General features: G+C 46.1%; 1 protein-coding gene across 1 annotated transcript in view; it reads right to left on the reverse strand.

Annotated features, from left to right (window-relative positions):
• Positions 1 to 17792, reverse strand: part of tei (irregular chiasm C-roughest protein teiresias) — a 319228-nt gene extending 301436 nt beyond the window's left edge. Inside the window, exon 1 of the mRNA XM_090389123.1 lies at positions 17573 to 17792. Within this exon, the coding sequence (XP_090245249.1) occupies positions 17573 to 17621 (49 nt within the window). The 5' untranslated portion in view covers positions 17622 to 17792. The remainder of the gene's footprint in view (positions 1 to 17572) is intronic.
• Positions 17793 to 18048: the final 256 nt, after the last annotated feature.

Raw genomic sequence — 18048 nt, forward strand, 5'->3', positions numbered from 1 at the left:
GGACTCATTGGGACATGGGCCAGCAATAGGTATGCGGCGATGTGAGCCAAAAGGCGACGAGTGTACTCTTCAGTAACCTCGCATCAATCCCCACCCTCTGCCCAGTTTGGGTTTCTAGATGTCACCCGCTATCTCTAGGTCTGTTCGTACGAATATCGACACCACTCCGTGAAAATACTCGCTGTCTCTATAAACGAGTTACCAAAAGAATAGATTCGCATGGCAATATTCCACATATTGCAACCCTCCACAAAAGGCAAGAACTCTTGGCATACATGTATATAGAACATATACACATAGCAGTCAACGCAGAGTATACGGTGATACACGCGTTTGGTTCGAGTCCACACGACCGCTAAATACAGCAACGTTGTATGTAGTGATCGGGTCGTCCAGGTGTATAAACAGAAAATTTATTTCCTTCTATACAAGCCAGCTTGGATTTGAAATTTAGAAGTAAAGTGTTGCGGGCCCTCCCCTCCCTCCCACCTGGGATTCGTAAACGTCACAAAGCGCTTCATTTCGAATAAAGTAAATGTCCTTTACAGCGATAAGCTTACTAGAACTGTTTATTTTATTGTCATTAATGGCAATGAAATCGTGAGATTCCAACCATTTCTGGAAATTGGTCAACAACTGAAGAAGAAATCGTATTAAACTTGTCCCACGTGGACACGAAAAAAGGAGGGCTTCTTTGCGAACTTGCCAATTATTACGAAGTTATCAATGGCAATCCCAACGACCAACTGCGAAGTAAATTTTTCCGGTTATGGACATTTTATCCACGTACACAATTGAAGAACGAGACGAGTGTTGATGCAGCTGTCAATCATTTACCCACTGATCTTCTTCTTCTTTGTCTTCGCCTTTTCCCACGTTATATGGGGTCGGCATTCAATGTTCCCAATTCACACTTTACATCCTCTTCTTCTCCTCTAGTTGGATTAACTTGTTAACCGGAACACATCTATTGGTTTTGGCATAGTTTTTACGACCGGATGCCCTTCCTGACGTCAACCCTCACCATTTATCTGGGCTTGGGATTTAAGCTGCCGATCTACTAAACCTGCCGCAGCCATATAAATGGAGTAGCTCTTATTCAGTGATGAAGCTTCCTCGTGATGTCGCAATTTAATAATTTTACTCAATTTAAGCCGAATTTCTAGTCACCACTGAACAAGCAGGTGGCACTGCTGTAGTTGTTTTATCTCCTGGAAACATCCAAATGGCTGACTCGGTAGAATTACTGTGACCTTGAAAATACCAATAATGTATAACTCAGCAACATGTGAGTATTTTTAAATACAATTTGGTATTCTGAAACCTTCTACATCAGAGCTATCAGGTAGCATAACTATTCTACTAAGAATTCCCAGTGACCGAATGTAGTTCCTTAAATATTTAATGACCTTGAAATTTCCTGTTTTCCTATGTCCGAACATAATAATGATAGCCATTTTAAAAAAGTTCACAGTTCGAAAAATAAAACCACCTTTAGGTCCCAAATCTTAACCTATCACTCACTCACACTTATTTTATCTAAAATATAATTTCTTTTGGAGCGACACTCCCGAAAACCTTTATTAATTAATTTTAATAGCGCACTAATTTAGCTGGCATACAGCTGGTGGCACCAGCTGTATGCTAGCTTTTTACCCACTGATGACCCCAACGATATTCCATTTCTCTAATGGAAACGTTGTTTCGAGTCTCTGCGAGATCATTCATCGCGCAATATTCAATAAGTTGTTCGAGCGACTCATTTTAAACTGGCGTTCATTCTCCTCCACCCCATTCCCAAAATGTGAAAGAAAAATATTCAAATTACAATATTAATGAACTATTGTTCGGTGCCATTGCGCGTAGTGGAAAGCAAACTTAATAGTAAATTGCGGTTAATGTTGTTTTGGGTGAGGCGCAAATTTTATGAGAGCCATTTGAGCGAGAAGTGTTGCGGAACCCATTTATGTAACACGTTACGTAATGCGGGCGTGCGCATGTCTAGTGCGCAACTGACGTGCGACGAAGGGTCAGAAATTACGGATGGAAAGAAGAAGAGCAGTAACAGCCGTAAAGTGTGATTTGTAAGTGTAATCGCCACCGAGAAAGGCGTTAACTGCTGTAAGAACGTACACGAGGAATGTGAGTACACTTAACATGAAATTACGCGTCCATATGAACAGTAAAAAACTGTATTTTGTAAAATTGGTGCGGTTGGTCAGCTAACTCACCGCTTTATGCACGCACCCCACGAACTTGGAATCCCCGAGGAAAAAAGCGGTCACAATTGCGGTTTGCGTCGGATAGGGGGAAGCCGATTACACGCCACAAAAATCCATTCTTCAAAAAATAAAATTTTGTTTCAAACTTTTTAAGAAAAATAAGCAATTACGAACGGACCGCGACTGGAATATAAATACGCGCACGGGCGAGCTATTTGAGCGCCCTCTTCTGGTTTGCTCGTGCACAGCGATGAAATCGGCGAAATGAATTTAAAATGTTCGCGTGGGGGCGAAAGGGGTCGCGACACAGCTCTAACACTCACGTGCCTCAACTGTTCGCTCTTTTATTTTAATTTAGTTTATTTTATATGTTATCGAAATGCAATAACCGGGAGGAAGTTTCGCAAAGTTTCGGCCATTTTTCTTTGACGACGAAATTTGTGACGGATAATAAGACGGGACTTTGTTTCTCCACGCGACACTCTCTCTCCTCGCGCTTATTAAGGGACGCATAATGGCGACAACTTAAGACGCTGCTGTTGCGTTCGACTTAACAAGTCGAGTGACGACACTTCCTCGTTGCTGCTAACGAACAGCCCAGTCGGCGTAAAAATGAAGTTACGGACGCCGTACTTTCCCTCGCCTTCATTATCCCAATCGGCGACCACCCCCGTAATCACAGGATTAGCTCGGCATCCTCCTTCGTTGGGGAAGCGAACGAAATCTGAAATTCTCTCGGTCTCGTGCATGCAACTTACCCGTTTGAAGGTCTCTCGCGCTACAAACTACCCCCTGTTCCCCTCCGCTGTTTCGTGCGCATTACAAAACCTCCGTTCTAACACAAACGAATACGGGCGATGGCATCAACGCTAATGAATTGCCCATTGTGAAGCGGGCCGGGGGGCGACATCCCCCACCGTAAAGTCTATTTTCCCGTGGATCGATCAAAGAGGAAATGATAGCGGTGACTAATATGTGGGAGGGAGGGAGACGAAGACCTCGGGGCTCGCAGCGAGTACGGGCTCACCTTCGACCGCTGCAGGGAGGTCGTCGGTGAACGTACCACCAGGGAATCCTACACGAGCGTATGATCGGAATTTCATACCACGGGCTGGGTGAGGGAGAAGATGCTGCTAAAGACTTTGACGCCGGCGGTGACAAACAGGAAGCGGCACATTTGGCCGTGGGGGTGTCGCTTAAACTGGCCAAGTAACGACCCTCTTTAGTGGGCGTGCACCCATCCGGCCTCGCTCTAATACTCCTTAATTCGTTACTCGTAATTAACAGTTTCCTTGGCACAATCCAGTCCATCTCTCTCTCTCTCTCTCTCTCCCCCCCCCAGCCCTCCCAGTGGTGCTGAGATTCGAGGCCACCTCTCCACACACGAATAAGCCTGATTTCTGCAACTCTAAATAATTATTATTTCCAAAATGCCGTTTTTACTTTGTTTTTCATCCCCGACCGTGCCTTTGGCCTTCGTACTTTGATTAATCACCGGAGATTAACGCCAGCAATGGCGATTATCGAAAAGACAAAAGCGATGAAGTGGATACTTCGCACACTTCAAATTAGTCGTAACCAAATTATTGTTTCGTTCTTTCCATTGAGCAACAGCATCGTACATCGAGCACCATTAAGGACGAGCACCCTTTAATGCTCGGGTTTCGAAGCGGAGAAAACTTTAATTACTTTTGTTTAGAAAGAGTTGGTGGAAAATAAATTTTAATGGGATTCCGGAGTGGCTCTTCTGCAGATCATTTCGGTCTTACGATGATTTGTAAGTTTGCCCAACTCGAATGGGGAGATCTGTTCTCACGTGAAAGCGAAATTATTGTTGCTTACGAAATGTTACAGCTGTTGCGTGCGGGGGATGAAAATGCTTATCCTGTCGCGTGACCCAAGGGGGTAATCGAACATTTTCGAACGCCCTGAAGACAACTTGCAGTTCATTCCGCGAATGCCAAGCTTTCCCACGTGATGTTGCGTGGCAATGTAACGCGACATCTCCATTTCCGAACAAATATTGTGTCTGTGACGGCTTCCATCAATGCCATTTAATGTATTGGAAACTTCGGTTCTTCTACACCTCGCGCAAAACGTGCAGGTTCCACTTGGATCAGGATCTTGGATTTTTTTCTGCGGCCTTTCATTCATTTTCTTCCACATCAAGGCCAAGTTGTCGGAGGCGAGCCGTGTGGTTTTTCTCCAGGAACCTGTTCCATTTTCTTGAACCATATTCTTTGAGATAAATCCAACCTTCAACCCCTTCGCGGATGATCCAAAATTCTTAATTTTTTCGAAAGATTCAAAATGGATTCGCGCAGCGGATCGAGTGCCTCTCTGGAGTGCTATTAAACAATACGAAGTCCAAGTTCAGGAATGACATCCACGTTATTGTCAACGAAGAACAAATTCGAAAAGTTTAAACCCATACAGACCTCGGACATGACTAGATTTCAAAGAACACTTCCTAAAGGCCAAAAAGAAGACTACGGCAAATAGTCCGAGGACTCGTAGCTGTGTTAGCTGCCATATTGAGCCAACACATCGAGAAATATCTCGTAGTGCCTACGAAATCTGGTCCTCCTCCACACCTGCCCGTCATCGATGGAATATTGGATTCTCCGTTTGTTGAAACGCATGAGGGAATCCATTCAACATCTCAAAATCAGCTGTACTCAACTTGGGCATTACCCTCCTGGAAGACCCCGCTTCTCATACGAAAAGATGTAATCTTCCCTCCCCCAAAAAGAAGACAAGAAAACCCTCCAGAACAAGCTGCATCCAGCATTTGAATCCCTTACGTTTCGTTGCAGATTAATTGGAAGCGAACAAAACGTGGAGATGCCAAGTTCTGGATCGAATTTGGGTCAAATGAGCAGGATTGTCATAAGAGTGAAATTACTTCGTATCAGTAAATCGTAGCACGTGAATAAAATGACACGTGTGTTGGGAATAATCCACATTTCCGTCGGCGTAACAGGGAATTGTGAACAAATAGTGTCGTCCTCCCTCAAACATTTTTATTTGAACTTTTATAATTCGCATAAAATTGTAGCTGTAAATAATGAAGTATTTGCACACCCTCCTACCCCACTGGCCGTACAAGGGGGAGTATCAACATGCGGTGAATGAACGAATGGAAAAAAAGAAAGTAAATTACGGATTTTTATCCCAGAGACCGGAAAAGGAAATGAAGAGATTTTAATTTAAAAGAGAATGATCGTTGCTCACTTTTGGTGCCGGGTGATGTAAACTCAAAGAGGAGGGGGGGATTGAATGAAAGGGGTGCAGTGCAGAAAAATGCGCAATGAAGAAGACACTGTGAAAGGTGTTTGGATTCAGATTCGGTTCTGCGAACTCAGCTGACTGAATCGGTTGTTTTGCCATTGCAGGGTCCTCATTGTCCAACGATATTTGTTAGGCGCTTTCTCGCCTTTCTTTTTTGTAAGGAAATAATGAAGAAAATCTTCGCCCCCCCCGCGCTATAAAAAACAGTTTCCAACAGTTCGGGAAAGTTTCCATTTTGGACTTCTTTTTAGACTCGCAGTTCCCCTTTTTTGTTTAGGAGTCTCTGCAGTGTGTACTTTATCAGAGTTCACGCAAGACCTGGCAACCGGGAGGATGCTCTTAATCTTGCTTCAAACAACGAGATTAGCGAAGAACGCACTGTTTGTGCTGTGCCGCTCTATCTCCGAGCGCACGGAGGTTTAAAATACGGCGATGAACGAAACTGCCACGTTCATTTTGAGCTTCTTTCACAGCTCGTGTCAGCGATGTCCATCCAGCTTGCGCAACTAGATAGCTGAGCCAAGGGCACGTCGGAATGCCTGGAGCGTGAATTGAAAGCTGCGCTAGAAGAGTCCGCGTATAATTACAAGCAGCTCCCTCTAGTATCGCGCGTTGTTTAACAAATTACGAGTTCGGCGCGCTAATGCAGTCTCGCTCTCTTCTGCACACTGTCAGCAATGACAGATGAATCCCTCGGCCTCGGTGGTGGACGCTGGACCCGCATTCTAATAGCCCTTCGGGTTCGACCAGCCGTGAAGAAATTAGTTCAGCTGACGCCGAGCACTTTGGACCGCTGTGGCTCACTCACCTGCGAACCCCGCTGCGACCGTTTTTTTTTTATTCTTGTGACGGCACCATATTTTAGTGGAGAAACCTCCCACGAAAGATGTCAGCTCGATTAGTTCATAACTCCGAGAGGAGACTTCGCAATGCACGAGCTGCACTCACTGCAGCGTGAAAAATCGCGGATTCCGGTCACGTTGGCTTTCTCTCCCCAACTTGAATGCCGTTAGGAACCCTCCTCCCCGTAACTGCAGTCCTTCCACAACTGTTAGTCCAGACGAGGACTGTGGGTCACCTTGAAACCTCCAAAAGAATACCTCATTATGAACTAACAGCCGACTGCGCGGCCAATTTTAAGTGGGAGGTTGGTTCGAAGTCCCCATAAAGCGAAGGAACCCCCCCCCCCCCCGTAAGAAATGGCGAATAGTTTTAAATATTTGAAAAGGAAAGCTGACATAACGCTCTGCGCTCATTAAAGGAATGAGATTCGTTTAAGAGAGCGTTGAAAGGAATTTATAAACAGGAAATGACATGAACTGCACCGGATTTTCGCTTAGGGTGTAACGAGAATTGAAAAACACGTCCCCCTCTCCCTCCTTCGGCACGAGCTGCTGGAAAGCTACAAAAGTGCCACGAAAGCAGTGGGGTAATGGGATTTCCATTAGTGCGAAATGAGTTGGGGACAGCACTCGTCGCGAGGGACCCGGGCTTTCTGCAATGGCTTTTCACATCTCGTTACGCCATTTAGTCTCCTGGTGACGCTCGAAGACCCCCTCGGTGGAGTAGTGCGGACTTTACCTCGTGTACGCCGCCATCTCGTAATGCACACGGGTCCTCCGAAACACTTTGGGCATCTGCGGAGCTGTTCTGGCCCCGAAAAACGTGGAGTGTGACGCAACAATGCAGTTGCCTAACAGCAGACGACGTGTGGTGCGAGTAGCGCGACATCGCATTTCGTCTGTTGCTAGGTAACTGCGTCGTTACTTTGTGGCATCGCGCTGTTTGCCGGAGTGTAGAGCAAGAAAAAGTGGAGTGCGCAGAACCAATAGGGACGGGGGCGAGAAAGAAAGGGGGCCATCGCGCCGGGGTAATGCGGTTGTCACCAAAATAGTCGTCACGTGATGATCGTTTGGTTCTAATCCGCTCGCTCCATCAAAATGCGAAACGAAAATGTGATCGAGGCGGCTGCAAACAGTTGCCCGGCAACAGTGACACCACGTGACCAAATGTTGTACGAGGCGATTATTCCGACTCCGACGGATGGTTTTATTCCTTTCGAACGGGACGGGCGTGTGCCGGAGGATACCTCTACTTTTAATTGGCGCATGCGCCCCTTGTCATGTCACGCTGGCGTGGCTAATTGCTTTCGCACGATTTTCATTATTCGAATGGCGAAACTCCTTCTTCCACAACTCGCCTCGATGCACTCTGGTTTTTACCACTGGGGGCGCTGCGCGGTTAATTTTCATAGTAGTGCAATACCGGGGCAACTGGACGAAGTCGGAAGAAGAGAGTTGTCTTTCTTCGAAGAGAAATAAAGAGCGTCCTCTTTGATTTTTCAGTTCTTCATGCGTGAAACGTTCTTTATTAGCAGCCGTTAAAGGTGCTTATGTTTATGAAACGCCAATCGAGGGCGAGGGAGAAGCTCGTCCCTCATTTGTAAATGTACCCACCACGCGCAATAACAAAACAATTTTTATCCTCGGGAGAAAAAGGAATTTCCAAAATGGCGTCCGATGTATTAATAAACAGAAATATCGTTTCTTTTAAAATGCAGTCCAACACAGATAAAAAAGGATGGGGCGGGAGGGGAGCTTCTATATTGAGTGGGGGATTCACCCTTTAGTGAGCGGTTCGGCAGGAAATTGAAAAAATGTCAGCGAGGGCGTAATTTGACGCAATCGGAGCCATCCCTGGCAGCGTGAATGAGACCGAAATTGCCGTCTCTCTCTCTCTCTCTCTCTCTCTCTCTCTCTCTCTCTCTCTCCCCATCCCTGGTACGTTCAGCGAGCATTTCCCCACGCGCAAGTCCCGAGTTACATCTGCAACCGTGACGGGAAATAAGAATGGAGCGATCGCAACACGCTTGTTCGAGCGTTTTTAATAAAAATCCGGAGCTTTACAAAAGGGGAGGGGGCGAAGGGGGGGAGGTGCGCGGTCACTTCGTTTGCATTCTTTGAGAGGAGGCTGTTAAGAAATTCCTCGCGAGTGCTGCCGCACGCTACTGCAAATCGAATTGGGATTGTTAACTTTGAACCGAGATGCCCGAAGGCCCCTCCGCTGACAGATTGTCGCGTTTGGGGTTTGATGAATCTGGAAAAATGTTTACGCGAAGAAATTGATCACGGCTTCTCTTTTACAGCTGAAATCGAGTTTCTTGAAAGGCTGTTGGACGGCCTCCCTCCCGATCACCGACTTCGATTACAAAATAAAATAAATGTCACCGGCAGAACCGTTTTGTTTTCCTTAAAAAATATTTCGCGATTGCGATTTTATTCTAAGGGAAAAGATCTTCCCTTCTGTAAAAAACCGATTCCAAAATTATACTCAGCAAACGCCCCTTTTATATATTTTTAAAAGTCGGGTTGAATATTGTAATTATCAAGGGCTGCTTCCATTGTGGGTGACTCTGCTGCACAGGACCAGCTTTCAGACCCAGTGTTTTGACAATGGAACATTCTGTTCATTTCTCCAAGGTACCCCGAGTTACTGAGCCGCGTGTTACGTCTTGTTCGGGATGGCCCAATCGAAACTCCATCGCTCTCGTGTTCTGTTCGCAGTTATTCCACCCCCCATCCTCCATTGCAGTCGGCAAATTATGCGCAGTCCTCGTACTATATCTTGTGGACCGCCCACTTTAATAACGCGCTTTTTATCCATCCCTCGTCGCGAGGATCCGTTTGTTATCGCCGCAGTTAAGATGTCGGTAAAGATGCTCGTCGTATTTTTCGTGGAATTGCTTCGTTATTCTCCCTCCTTGCTGCCGCGAACCGGTTCGAGTACACCCCGCGATCCTCGGGGACGCATTGAAATGCGGCTCGTGATTATCGTCATTTCAGACTCGCGCTGTAAATTGGGATGGAACACGTTGCCTTCAGCATCGCCGAAGCACGAGGGCAGCGAGCAACCCTCTAACAAGACCGAGACTTCTTTCTCCGCGGGGCGTGTTCAGTCTCGTTTAAAGATCGAAATAAAAGCGCGTGTCTCGGGACATTCAGATGCGCGAGAGCCGAGTCAAATGACGCCACCGGCTGCTTCATTCCTTAATTCACCGAATTAAGGAATTATAAAAACCCATTAATGACGCTCGGCAACTATCCACGTGTAACCTTTCGCCGTTCCAGCATCTGTTCCGCTGCTGAAGGAATTTTCCACGATTATTAGAAAATGAACTGGAGATGGGGGAAAACGCATTTTGTCTTTAGAAAAAGTAGATGGTTGCAGCAGACCATTTCGAATCGCACATGTCCTTTTTCTTTATTCTGAAATTTCGGTTTCTTAACTTGTGACCGTCCTCCGACGGAGATTGACATCTGTCCAAAGAAGAAGCCACCCCCCGATGAGCGCTAATGATCCTCGAATGATCCAACAGGAAACTGTTTCTGTAGTTCGGCGCTAGCAGCGAAGAAGATCAGCAGAAAAAGCGATCTCTGCTTGTGCTGTGCCCTCCCTCCCGCCGAACACACGAACCCTTCACGAAAGACTGCCCTCTTCTCAAGGGAACAATCTTCCACGGCGCACTCCGCATTTCCACACCTGCGCGGCTTACCAAAAGTGTTCTCAGAAGAATTTTCTATTTTCTTTTGTAAAAGGACTCGTTTCGACGGTCTTCCAGGCCTCGGGTGACTGCCGATTCAACGGTCCTCCACTTCACGAAATGAAGGATCGCAAAAAAGTGGCCTTTATCCGTACTTTAAAATCTGCCAGTGTCTACCATCCCTCCAATCGTACCTTCGTTTGTACGAATGTAGAGTGCCATTGCCAAAAGCAAACGTGGTAGAAGACGATTCTTTCATCAGCCGTTTTGATGGGGTTTTGATTTGAACCCGATTTGAAATCGGGTTCAAATTTTTCAAAAAAATAAAAAAAGTGAATAGATTGTGGATACCACCAACACAGATATGAAAAGCACAATCTGAAAGAGCGCCCTCTCCGAGATAAAACAATTTTTTGAAATTCATTATGAACCAGCCTTAGTGATTATAGCAACTGTGGTCTTACCAATAAAATTGATGTACTGGATGGAGATGAGTAACTGTCCTTGGTCCATTTTGGAGGGTGGGACTTGTCTGTTTCAATTTAGTTTCTCAACTGGAATTTTACTTTTCGATATTCTTTTAATCCTCAACACACGGACTACTTTCAATCTCTCTCAAGATTTAATGAACTTGTGCAGTTGTCAGCAAGTCATTGTTATTCAAGGTGTTAACTCCCACCAATTTTACCACAAGCGTGGCGTAACCACGTGGCTGCTCCCGTGGCCCATTCTTCTTTTTTTATTCTACTCTGGAAAACCTACTGATCCCCCCTCCTCCTAAAGAAAAAAATGCGCACGTCCACAGTTGCCATGCGACAGACAGTCTTCCTACAATGGGGGGGGGGGGATTGAGAAATCCATACATCGTCAGAAAGAGCTTTTCGTGATCCCTTTCCACAGACTGGGGATTGGCGTGTCCGATGCTGTTCAGATCGAACCAATCCGCCATCTTTCAAACGTGAATCGGAGCAGTTCCTTTCACAGTTGGCCGCACTGCGTGAAAAAGGGGTGTCAAGTGGTAGGAACACGGTTGACGCAGTTCACCTGGACGTTACTTACCCTTCACGAGAGAAGCCGGCACTCCCGAGACTGGGTGGAGCAGTGAGCGCGTGCAACGTTGAGTAAACGAACTCGTGACTCCTTGAAATGTCAAGGTGCTGTCGCAGGTGCACTGCGCAGTTTGCACTGATGGATGGATGGGGAAGGGAAGGGAAGGGGAAAGGCACGGATTGGGGGGGGCGGAAATAAAAAGAAAAAAGCAATTGCAAAGATCGCTGTGAGTGTGATTGCTGAGGCAGAGGTCAGCGTGCCGAAGCGGAGTTGGTTTTAAAGTGCGCGCTTGCGTTTTAACCTGATTCACGTCCGTGATTATCGGGAGATTAATGTCGATCTCTTTTGTGCCCGACTCGGGTTGTTAATCTTATCGCGCACCCTGCCGTTGCCACCCCGATTGCGCATTCGAGAAACTTTCGCTAATAACAACCCTGGCGGCGACGACGACTCGAGTTCGTTTCTGCGTCGGCCATCTGAACGGAACACCTCCGTCGCGTGAACTGCTCGAAGGGGCTTATTACGGCTGCGGATGTCATTTGCCCCGTGGAAATTGCTCCGTCGCTAATATCGCGGTGACAGCGAAGGGGAGTCGCGCGAAAATCGAAGAAACGTGTGAATGACGTCACTGGGGTCACACGCGGGTTATGTAACCGCGATAATTTCACTTCTTGCGCTGAGGTGCGGCCGTCCCTTCACACGAGCCATCACTTTCAATCCCTCCTTCGCAATTTGAATTTTTTCCAGCACGCGCACGATGCGCGAGAGGTCTGTTGCTTCTCGTTTTTGAGCGCAGAAAAGCGAATGCCCACCTTCTCAAAATCGCCCTCTTCTTCCAGCAGACACACAATTTGAGAATTAGCGAGAAGTGAGTAATGTTTACAATCAGATACGCCCCCCTTCCTTTTTGAAGATCGTATCCACCCTCCACAGACAGCAGCTGTCAGGGACCCGAGTTTTGTCATTCGAAGCAGGAAATAATAAAGATCATTATTGACGAAACAACCCTCGACAACCCCCCCTCTCTCGATTGTTTTCCTCGACTGTAACGACGTCTGTCGGGTCCGTAGAGGATGCTCGCGAGGTTCGTTGCACTTCCACAGTTCTGATTTTCGCCACAGGGCGGATAAGTCCTTTGGAAATTACTAATTATATGGAATAAAAGAAAGAAAGAAAGAAAAATTGCACGCTCGTGTTGCCTCGCGAATAAAGCGGTCTACGATGTAATGCACTTTCACACTGTGCAGATAAGGGCCGGGTTCGCTTCCCTCTCCTCTCTCTACGACCCATTCAGTCGATCATGGAAACGTGGTTTTTCATCCCGAAAATTTGGCAAACCCAGCTTACGGCCATAAACGAGCCGCGTGGCAAATCCTAAACATTCCACCTTTTCTTTTCACCCCTGTTTAAGGGAGAAGTGGAATGATTCCGCAAAAAAAGCCATTATGGCGAAAAGGGAACTGCACGACTTCTTCTTCTTGTGTGAGCGAAGTTGAGTTACATAATTTCGAGTTGGGTAAGAGTACACTGGTCGCTAATTAGCCGGTGCACGTTGGCACGTGCACCGGCGATTGACAGAGAAATTAAACTCCTTAAGTAGAGAACGATGGCAAGAAACTGGAGTGGACGAAGCAGTGGGAGCTCCTGAGGGCGAGAGTAATCCGTTGATTGCCGTTAACCAAAGATCTGTCGGCAGTCCGGCTGTGGCCCCGAGGGAGTCCACGTAGTGCGAAGGCCCAGCGGCAAATTAATAACGGCCTTAATTACGTTATTGTGTCTGAAGCACAAACCTGGTTGCGCACAACTCACGAACCTGTCCGTGACTCAACTAATTAAAACCCGCGTTTCCCAGCGATCTTAATCTTTAAACCAACCGCGAAAGAAATGGTTGCGTCTCGTGTTTACTTCCGTTCGCGAAAGGATTAAAACGCGCGCTTAATCTTCTGAATAAAATCGGCGGAGTTAAATTCCCTCGGGTTTCATTGAAAAGATTAAGTGCGCATTAAAGAGGAGATTAATCCGTCTTAACGCATCTCGAGATTCATCAACCGTTCCTTTTGGGCTTACAATTTCCAACATCGGTTGGAAACTTCGCACGAAACATCTCCTTCGGTGCGTTTAAAACCGCTCTTCAGCGGCCATCTTTAGGCGGCGGCAGTACCGAGGAGCTCTCGCTCATGTTGTGACCCAAAATATCTCCGGAGATCGAAATAAACTCGCGCGTCTCGTGCTTGAAATAAAGAAATGTAACGCAAATCAACGGCGAAACAAAATTCCGGCTGATACTCCAGCCTGCCTTCATCTCATCTAATCCTGTTTTCGTCTGCAGGCTTATCTCTAACGAAAGTTTTTCTTCTTCTCTTCTTTCTCTCTCCTCGCTTTTTTCAACAAAATTGATAAAATAAACGACAGAGAAAGTTTCTTTAATAGGAGTCTCCCAATCCGCCTTCGAACCCCACAGAAAAGTTCAAAATTTTTCTTTCTTTTTCAAAATCATCTTCTCTACCAGAATTAAGAGTGACGTCTTTTGCAGAATGAAATTCAGTCCTAAACGTTCTTCTCTCTTGGAAACGAATCCCCGTTTCAAAAGGCAATCTCGAAAAGCGTCCTTTTGTTCATCACATTTTTCGGGATATAAAACTAGAAAAACTGACCACAACCCGTACGCAATTTGGCACTGCCTCAGGCAATCCCCATTTTGGGGTCCGACGATCTCATTTATTTTCCTCTTCTTAAAGCGGTGATTCTGTCCAAGTCCCAAATATTCGCAGACTTATTTCATCTGGAATGTTGTAAATATTTCCCAAATATCATAGAAATGCGAAGGTGTCGAGATAATCGATGAACCGTTGTCTTATTACTTTCCTCCTCCTATCTTTGAAATTGGGAATCTGCCCTTGTGATTTGCAGATATTTCCATCGGCCTTTTCTTCTTTTGAATCGCAATTCCTCCACTTTCATTCCCAAATCAATCGGAACATAGTCCAAAAATTAGTCTTCAAAAATTCAACTGCAGCATCCGGTTCTTTCTTTTCCACGATGTAAGGTAAGTTGGCGTTTGAGTGCCCCTTAAAAATGGACTTTGGTAAAACATCCATAAATATCGTTGGAACTCTCCAAAGATGGGAGAGCATTTTCACGAAATAGAACAGAAACATTCATCTTCGGTGAGAGTTTTTCCTTCCTGAAATTCGTTAAGTTGGCCAAGGAACTGTACCCAATTTATTAATTGAACATTTTTTTCTCACTTCAAGCCTAACTTTGGAAACTGGATTGTTTTTGTAGCCTCGAACCAAACTGAATATTTGAAATATGCGTTTCATCCTAACCCCAGTAGGATTATTGTGTCTTTGGAGTAACCGCTGCCAGGATTAAAGAAGAAATAAAAAGTGTGCGAAGGGGGAAGCCAACACTCTCTTTCGGTAGTTTTACAGATTGTTGTGTGCTGAGAATGTGCGGTAGTTTTCTTTCCTTGTAATTTCGTCCGATTTCTGTATTTGCCCTTTCCTGCAGCGCCATAAAGAAAAGAAATAAAAGGGAGGGAGGGAGGGAGGCGAGAATGGTGTCTGTAACGAATAGTGCTCTTTAGTGCAGCAGCAGCGCCTAAGCCCCCTGCCGAGATGGTTGTCAGGAAAACGAACGCTGCTGACACGTGTGCACTTCCAATACTCGGGTGGCACATGCCGCTCGATAGCATTCATTCCAAATCTTAGCAGCGAACCATTTCCTGCCGCTACTACAGGCGCGTGCGGACGCTATTTCCACGTGGAATCTTGTGACCTGTCATTACAGACACAACTTTTATCCGCCCTATATCTACAGGCTTCGCTGGATGCGTTTTCTTTTTCTTATCTTCGGGTGAATAAAAACGGGAGAAGTCTTACTTTTGCTTTCTCTCGTGCAACTGCCCACGCTGGAGATGCCCCTGTAAAAGTCGCTTCGCATCGCGTTGCTGTAGTAAGAGGATTTAACGGAGGACAGGAAGGATCAACGAAGTCTCCACGACGGATAAATGAACAAGAGTGAAAAAAGCCCACACGCGAAGCTTTATTTGTGTTCGGGATCCAACCGGGCTTAGACAAAGAGATAGAAAGTCGAATATTAAGCAACCGTAACGTTGTACCAAAAGGCGTATTTTTTGCCATCTTCGCGTGCAATGTCTGACAATTACAAAGTCAAATTGGTTGGTGGAAACATCGTTGTAAAAGTAATTGCGCTGATGGACTGAAGTATGGAATAAATAAACGCTAATGAGCGCAGCTGTATTGTGCAAAAATTCCAAGAAATTTTAAAAGTATTCCCAAATGGAAATGGTTTTATTATGGTCGGTTGAAAAGGGCGCAGTCATTTTCCTTCCGTCTTTCTCGGTAAATCTTAATTGACATCCGCATAAAGAGACTTCTTGGAAGCTCCCCCAGTAGCCTTAACCACGACAGATTATTATTAATCAAAAGGGCCACTTTGATAAATGTGTTTACCGGCGTGACCACGCAGAGAAAGCCATTTCTCTTCTTTTATGGAATGCGCGGTTTCACGAGGACCCGAAATCATTGGCCATTTGTGAACTCAATTGAAATGAGCTGGAAAAAACAAAGTTGATATTAACCTGGCGAAGATTTTATTTCGAGAAGTCTCTCATTATATTAAAGAACCCATTAAAGTAATGTCTATTTACGGACACACGCGCACGAAAACAAATTTACTTCTGATCTTCGCCGCGTTTAAGATGTTTTCGGATGTTTAAAGCGTTAGAAGGGCACACTTCGCGTTCTGGAGGTTTCTTCGATTTCCAGAACAACCGCACCTTGGTTAACGCGCACTTTATAAAATTATACGCATTACAAAATGCATTGCACCGCCCAGTTACGGAGAAAGATGGTGTTGCCATCATCGAGGGTACAAATACGATCAACCACCAAGTTCGGTGTTTCTTGAAACCATCGAGGATATGCGCAGTAACTTCTACAAGATGTTCCAGTTGTGTGCACGGAAAGAGACAAATTGTTGTTGAAATTCGATCCGCAGATCCGATGGAAAAGCGTGTTGAGTCCTGGTAGAAATCCGCCATTGAGAAACAAACGAAGCTGGAGAGTAATCCGAAAATTCGCTCGTGTGTTGAAGCCACGGGAAATCGACGCGCTTTCTTTGCCGTGTCTCGGATAATAAGCTCCACTCGGGAGTCCATCTATTGATTTTTGGTCTGTTCGTTAGGCCAAGTCAAGATATGAAGGCCGTACACACGCAAGCTTCGCCATAGTTCCCCGGCAACGTGTACTCGCTTATTCCCCGGCGCTGCAAAGTCGCATCGCAATTACGAAGGGCCCCTAAACAGAGTCTGCTTACTCCACACGTGTGCGCACTCTTCATCCGGTGCATTCTTGGAACCGACGAATCCATCCCGAAAAGACATTACCTCAACACTTTGCATATCGCTTTCGATGCTGTTGCAGCGTGCAAATAACGTGTGCTGAACAATGATTGTAAAATATAAACAAAACATTACTCGCGTGTCTCTCCCTTTCTCTCTCTCGGAGTAGTTTGCGAAGGATCCAAAGTCACATTCAGCATCTAAAGTGCATCCAAAGTCACATTCAGCTTCGCATTGGCATCACCATAAACATAGGTGAAAAGTTCATTTTCGGTTCATTTTGGTAAGAGAGAGAAAGAGAGAGGGGAAACATTTCATTTAAAATGAGAGAAAATTTCATAAAACACAATAAAAGAATAGGATAGAAGAAGATTGATTAAAATATAATCAAGCATACAATTAAATAATTCTTTACCATAAATCTCTTTACCACAATTCAATTTATATTAAAACCTTTACACTGATATAGAAATTATATTAAACAGCAAAGTGGGAGGCTTTTTTTTTTTTTTTTTTCTTTCCTCCCACTTTTAAAAACCAGGAATGCAGCGTGCGTGCGTTCTGTTCCCACTTCTGATGCTGGAATGCGAAATTGTGATTCTGGAATCGTTGCGAATCTCGTTTTGAGGCTGAAATTCCCATTCGGTGGTTTGTAAGAATCCTGGGAGTGGTGCAAAAGCCCCTTGCGGGGAAGCCCCTCACAAAAGCACAATGTGTCCCCTCAAATATCTGAAAAGCTGTCTTTAGGGTTTTTTCGCGATAAGAGAAATCAGAGTGGAGATTCTTTTCCTCCCTCCCTCGCTCGGCTGCGTCGACTTCCCCCGCCACCTTCTGCCGTTCGCTCCCTGTAAGGGTGGGGGCAGGCAGCCACCGTGAGGGAGAGACCCAGTCGGCCAATCGATCCCGACAACGGCCGTCATTTATCTGCGGAAGGTTGGTTCGAGTCGGAATCAACGTTCTTTAAGAATAGGGGTGGGGTGGGTGGGGGTCGCGTCTTTAGTAACTAAGCGCACGCCACATTTCTGGCACAGCACGCGCACCTTACCTTTGGCGCTCCTTCGCTGGGAGGGGAAGTTTGTCACGCGAGGAAAAGTATCTTACCCAGAGTAGCGACCAGCCCGACGGCGATCCTGACAGGACTGCTTCTCATCGTCGGCACTGTCTCGGCACAGATCGCTGACCACCACCGTCAGCCGTCACCGTTTCTCCCGCTGACACACATCGTGACCCAGGTCATCAGTGTCCGACGCGCACTCCGTTAAGTCACAGACAACAACAACAACAACCGGCGAATGGTACCACACGAGCGGCGAGACTGGCAGAAGACAACGGTACTCGGGAATCGTCTGCTTTTGTAGCGTGACGTCATCCCAGGGCGAATCTATCCCCGCGCGGAGGTGGCTCGCTCGCAATTACGAGCGCCGCGATCTCGAGTGAGTGAGGGCGAACGCGACTTGCTTCCTAACGATATGGGCGACTGCTGAACGCTGTGGGTTGTGTCGCCCCCCCCAGGCAGAATGGAGAGAGGGAGAGAGAGAGAGAGAGAGAGAACGAACGCGACTACTCCATTGTGAGGA

Source organism: Mastigoproctus giganteus, chromosome 14 (genome assembly GCF_048544385.1).
Source record: "Mastigoproctus giganteus isolate SK-2022 chromosome 14, ASM4854438v1, whole genome shotgun sequence".
NCBI lineage: Eukaryota > Metazoa > Arthropoda > Arachnida > Uropygi > Thelyphonidae > Mastigoproctus > Mastigoproctus giganteus.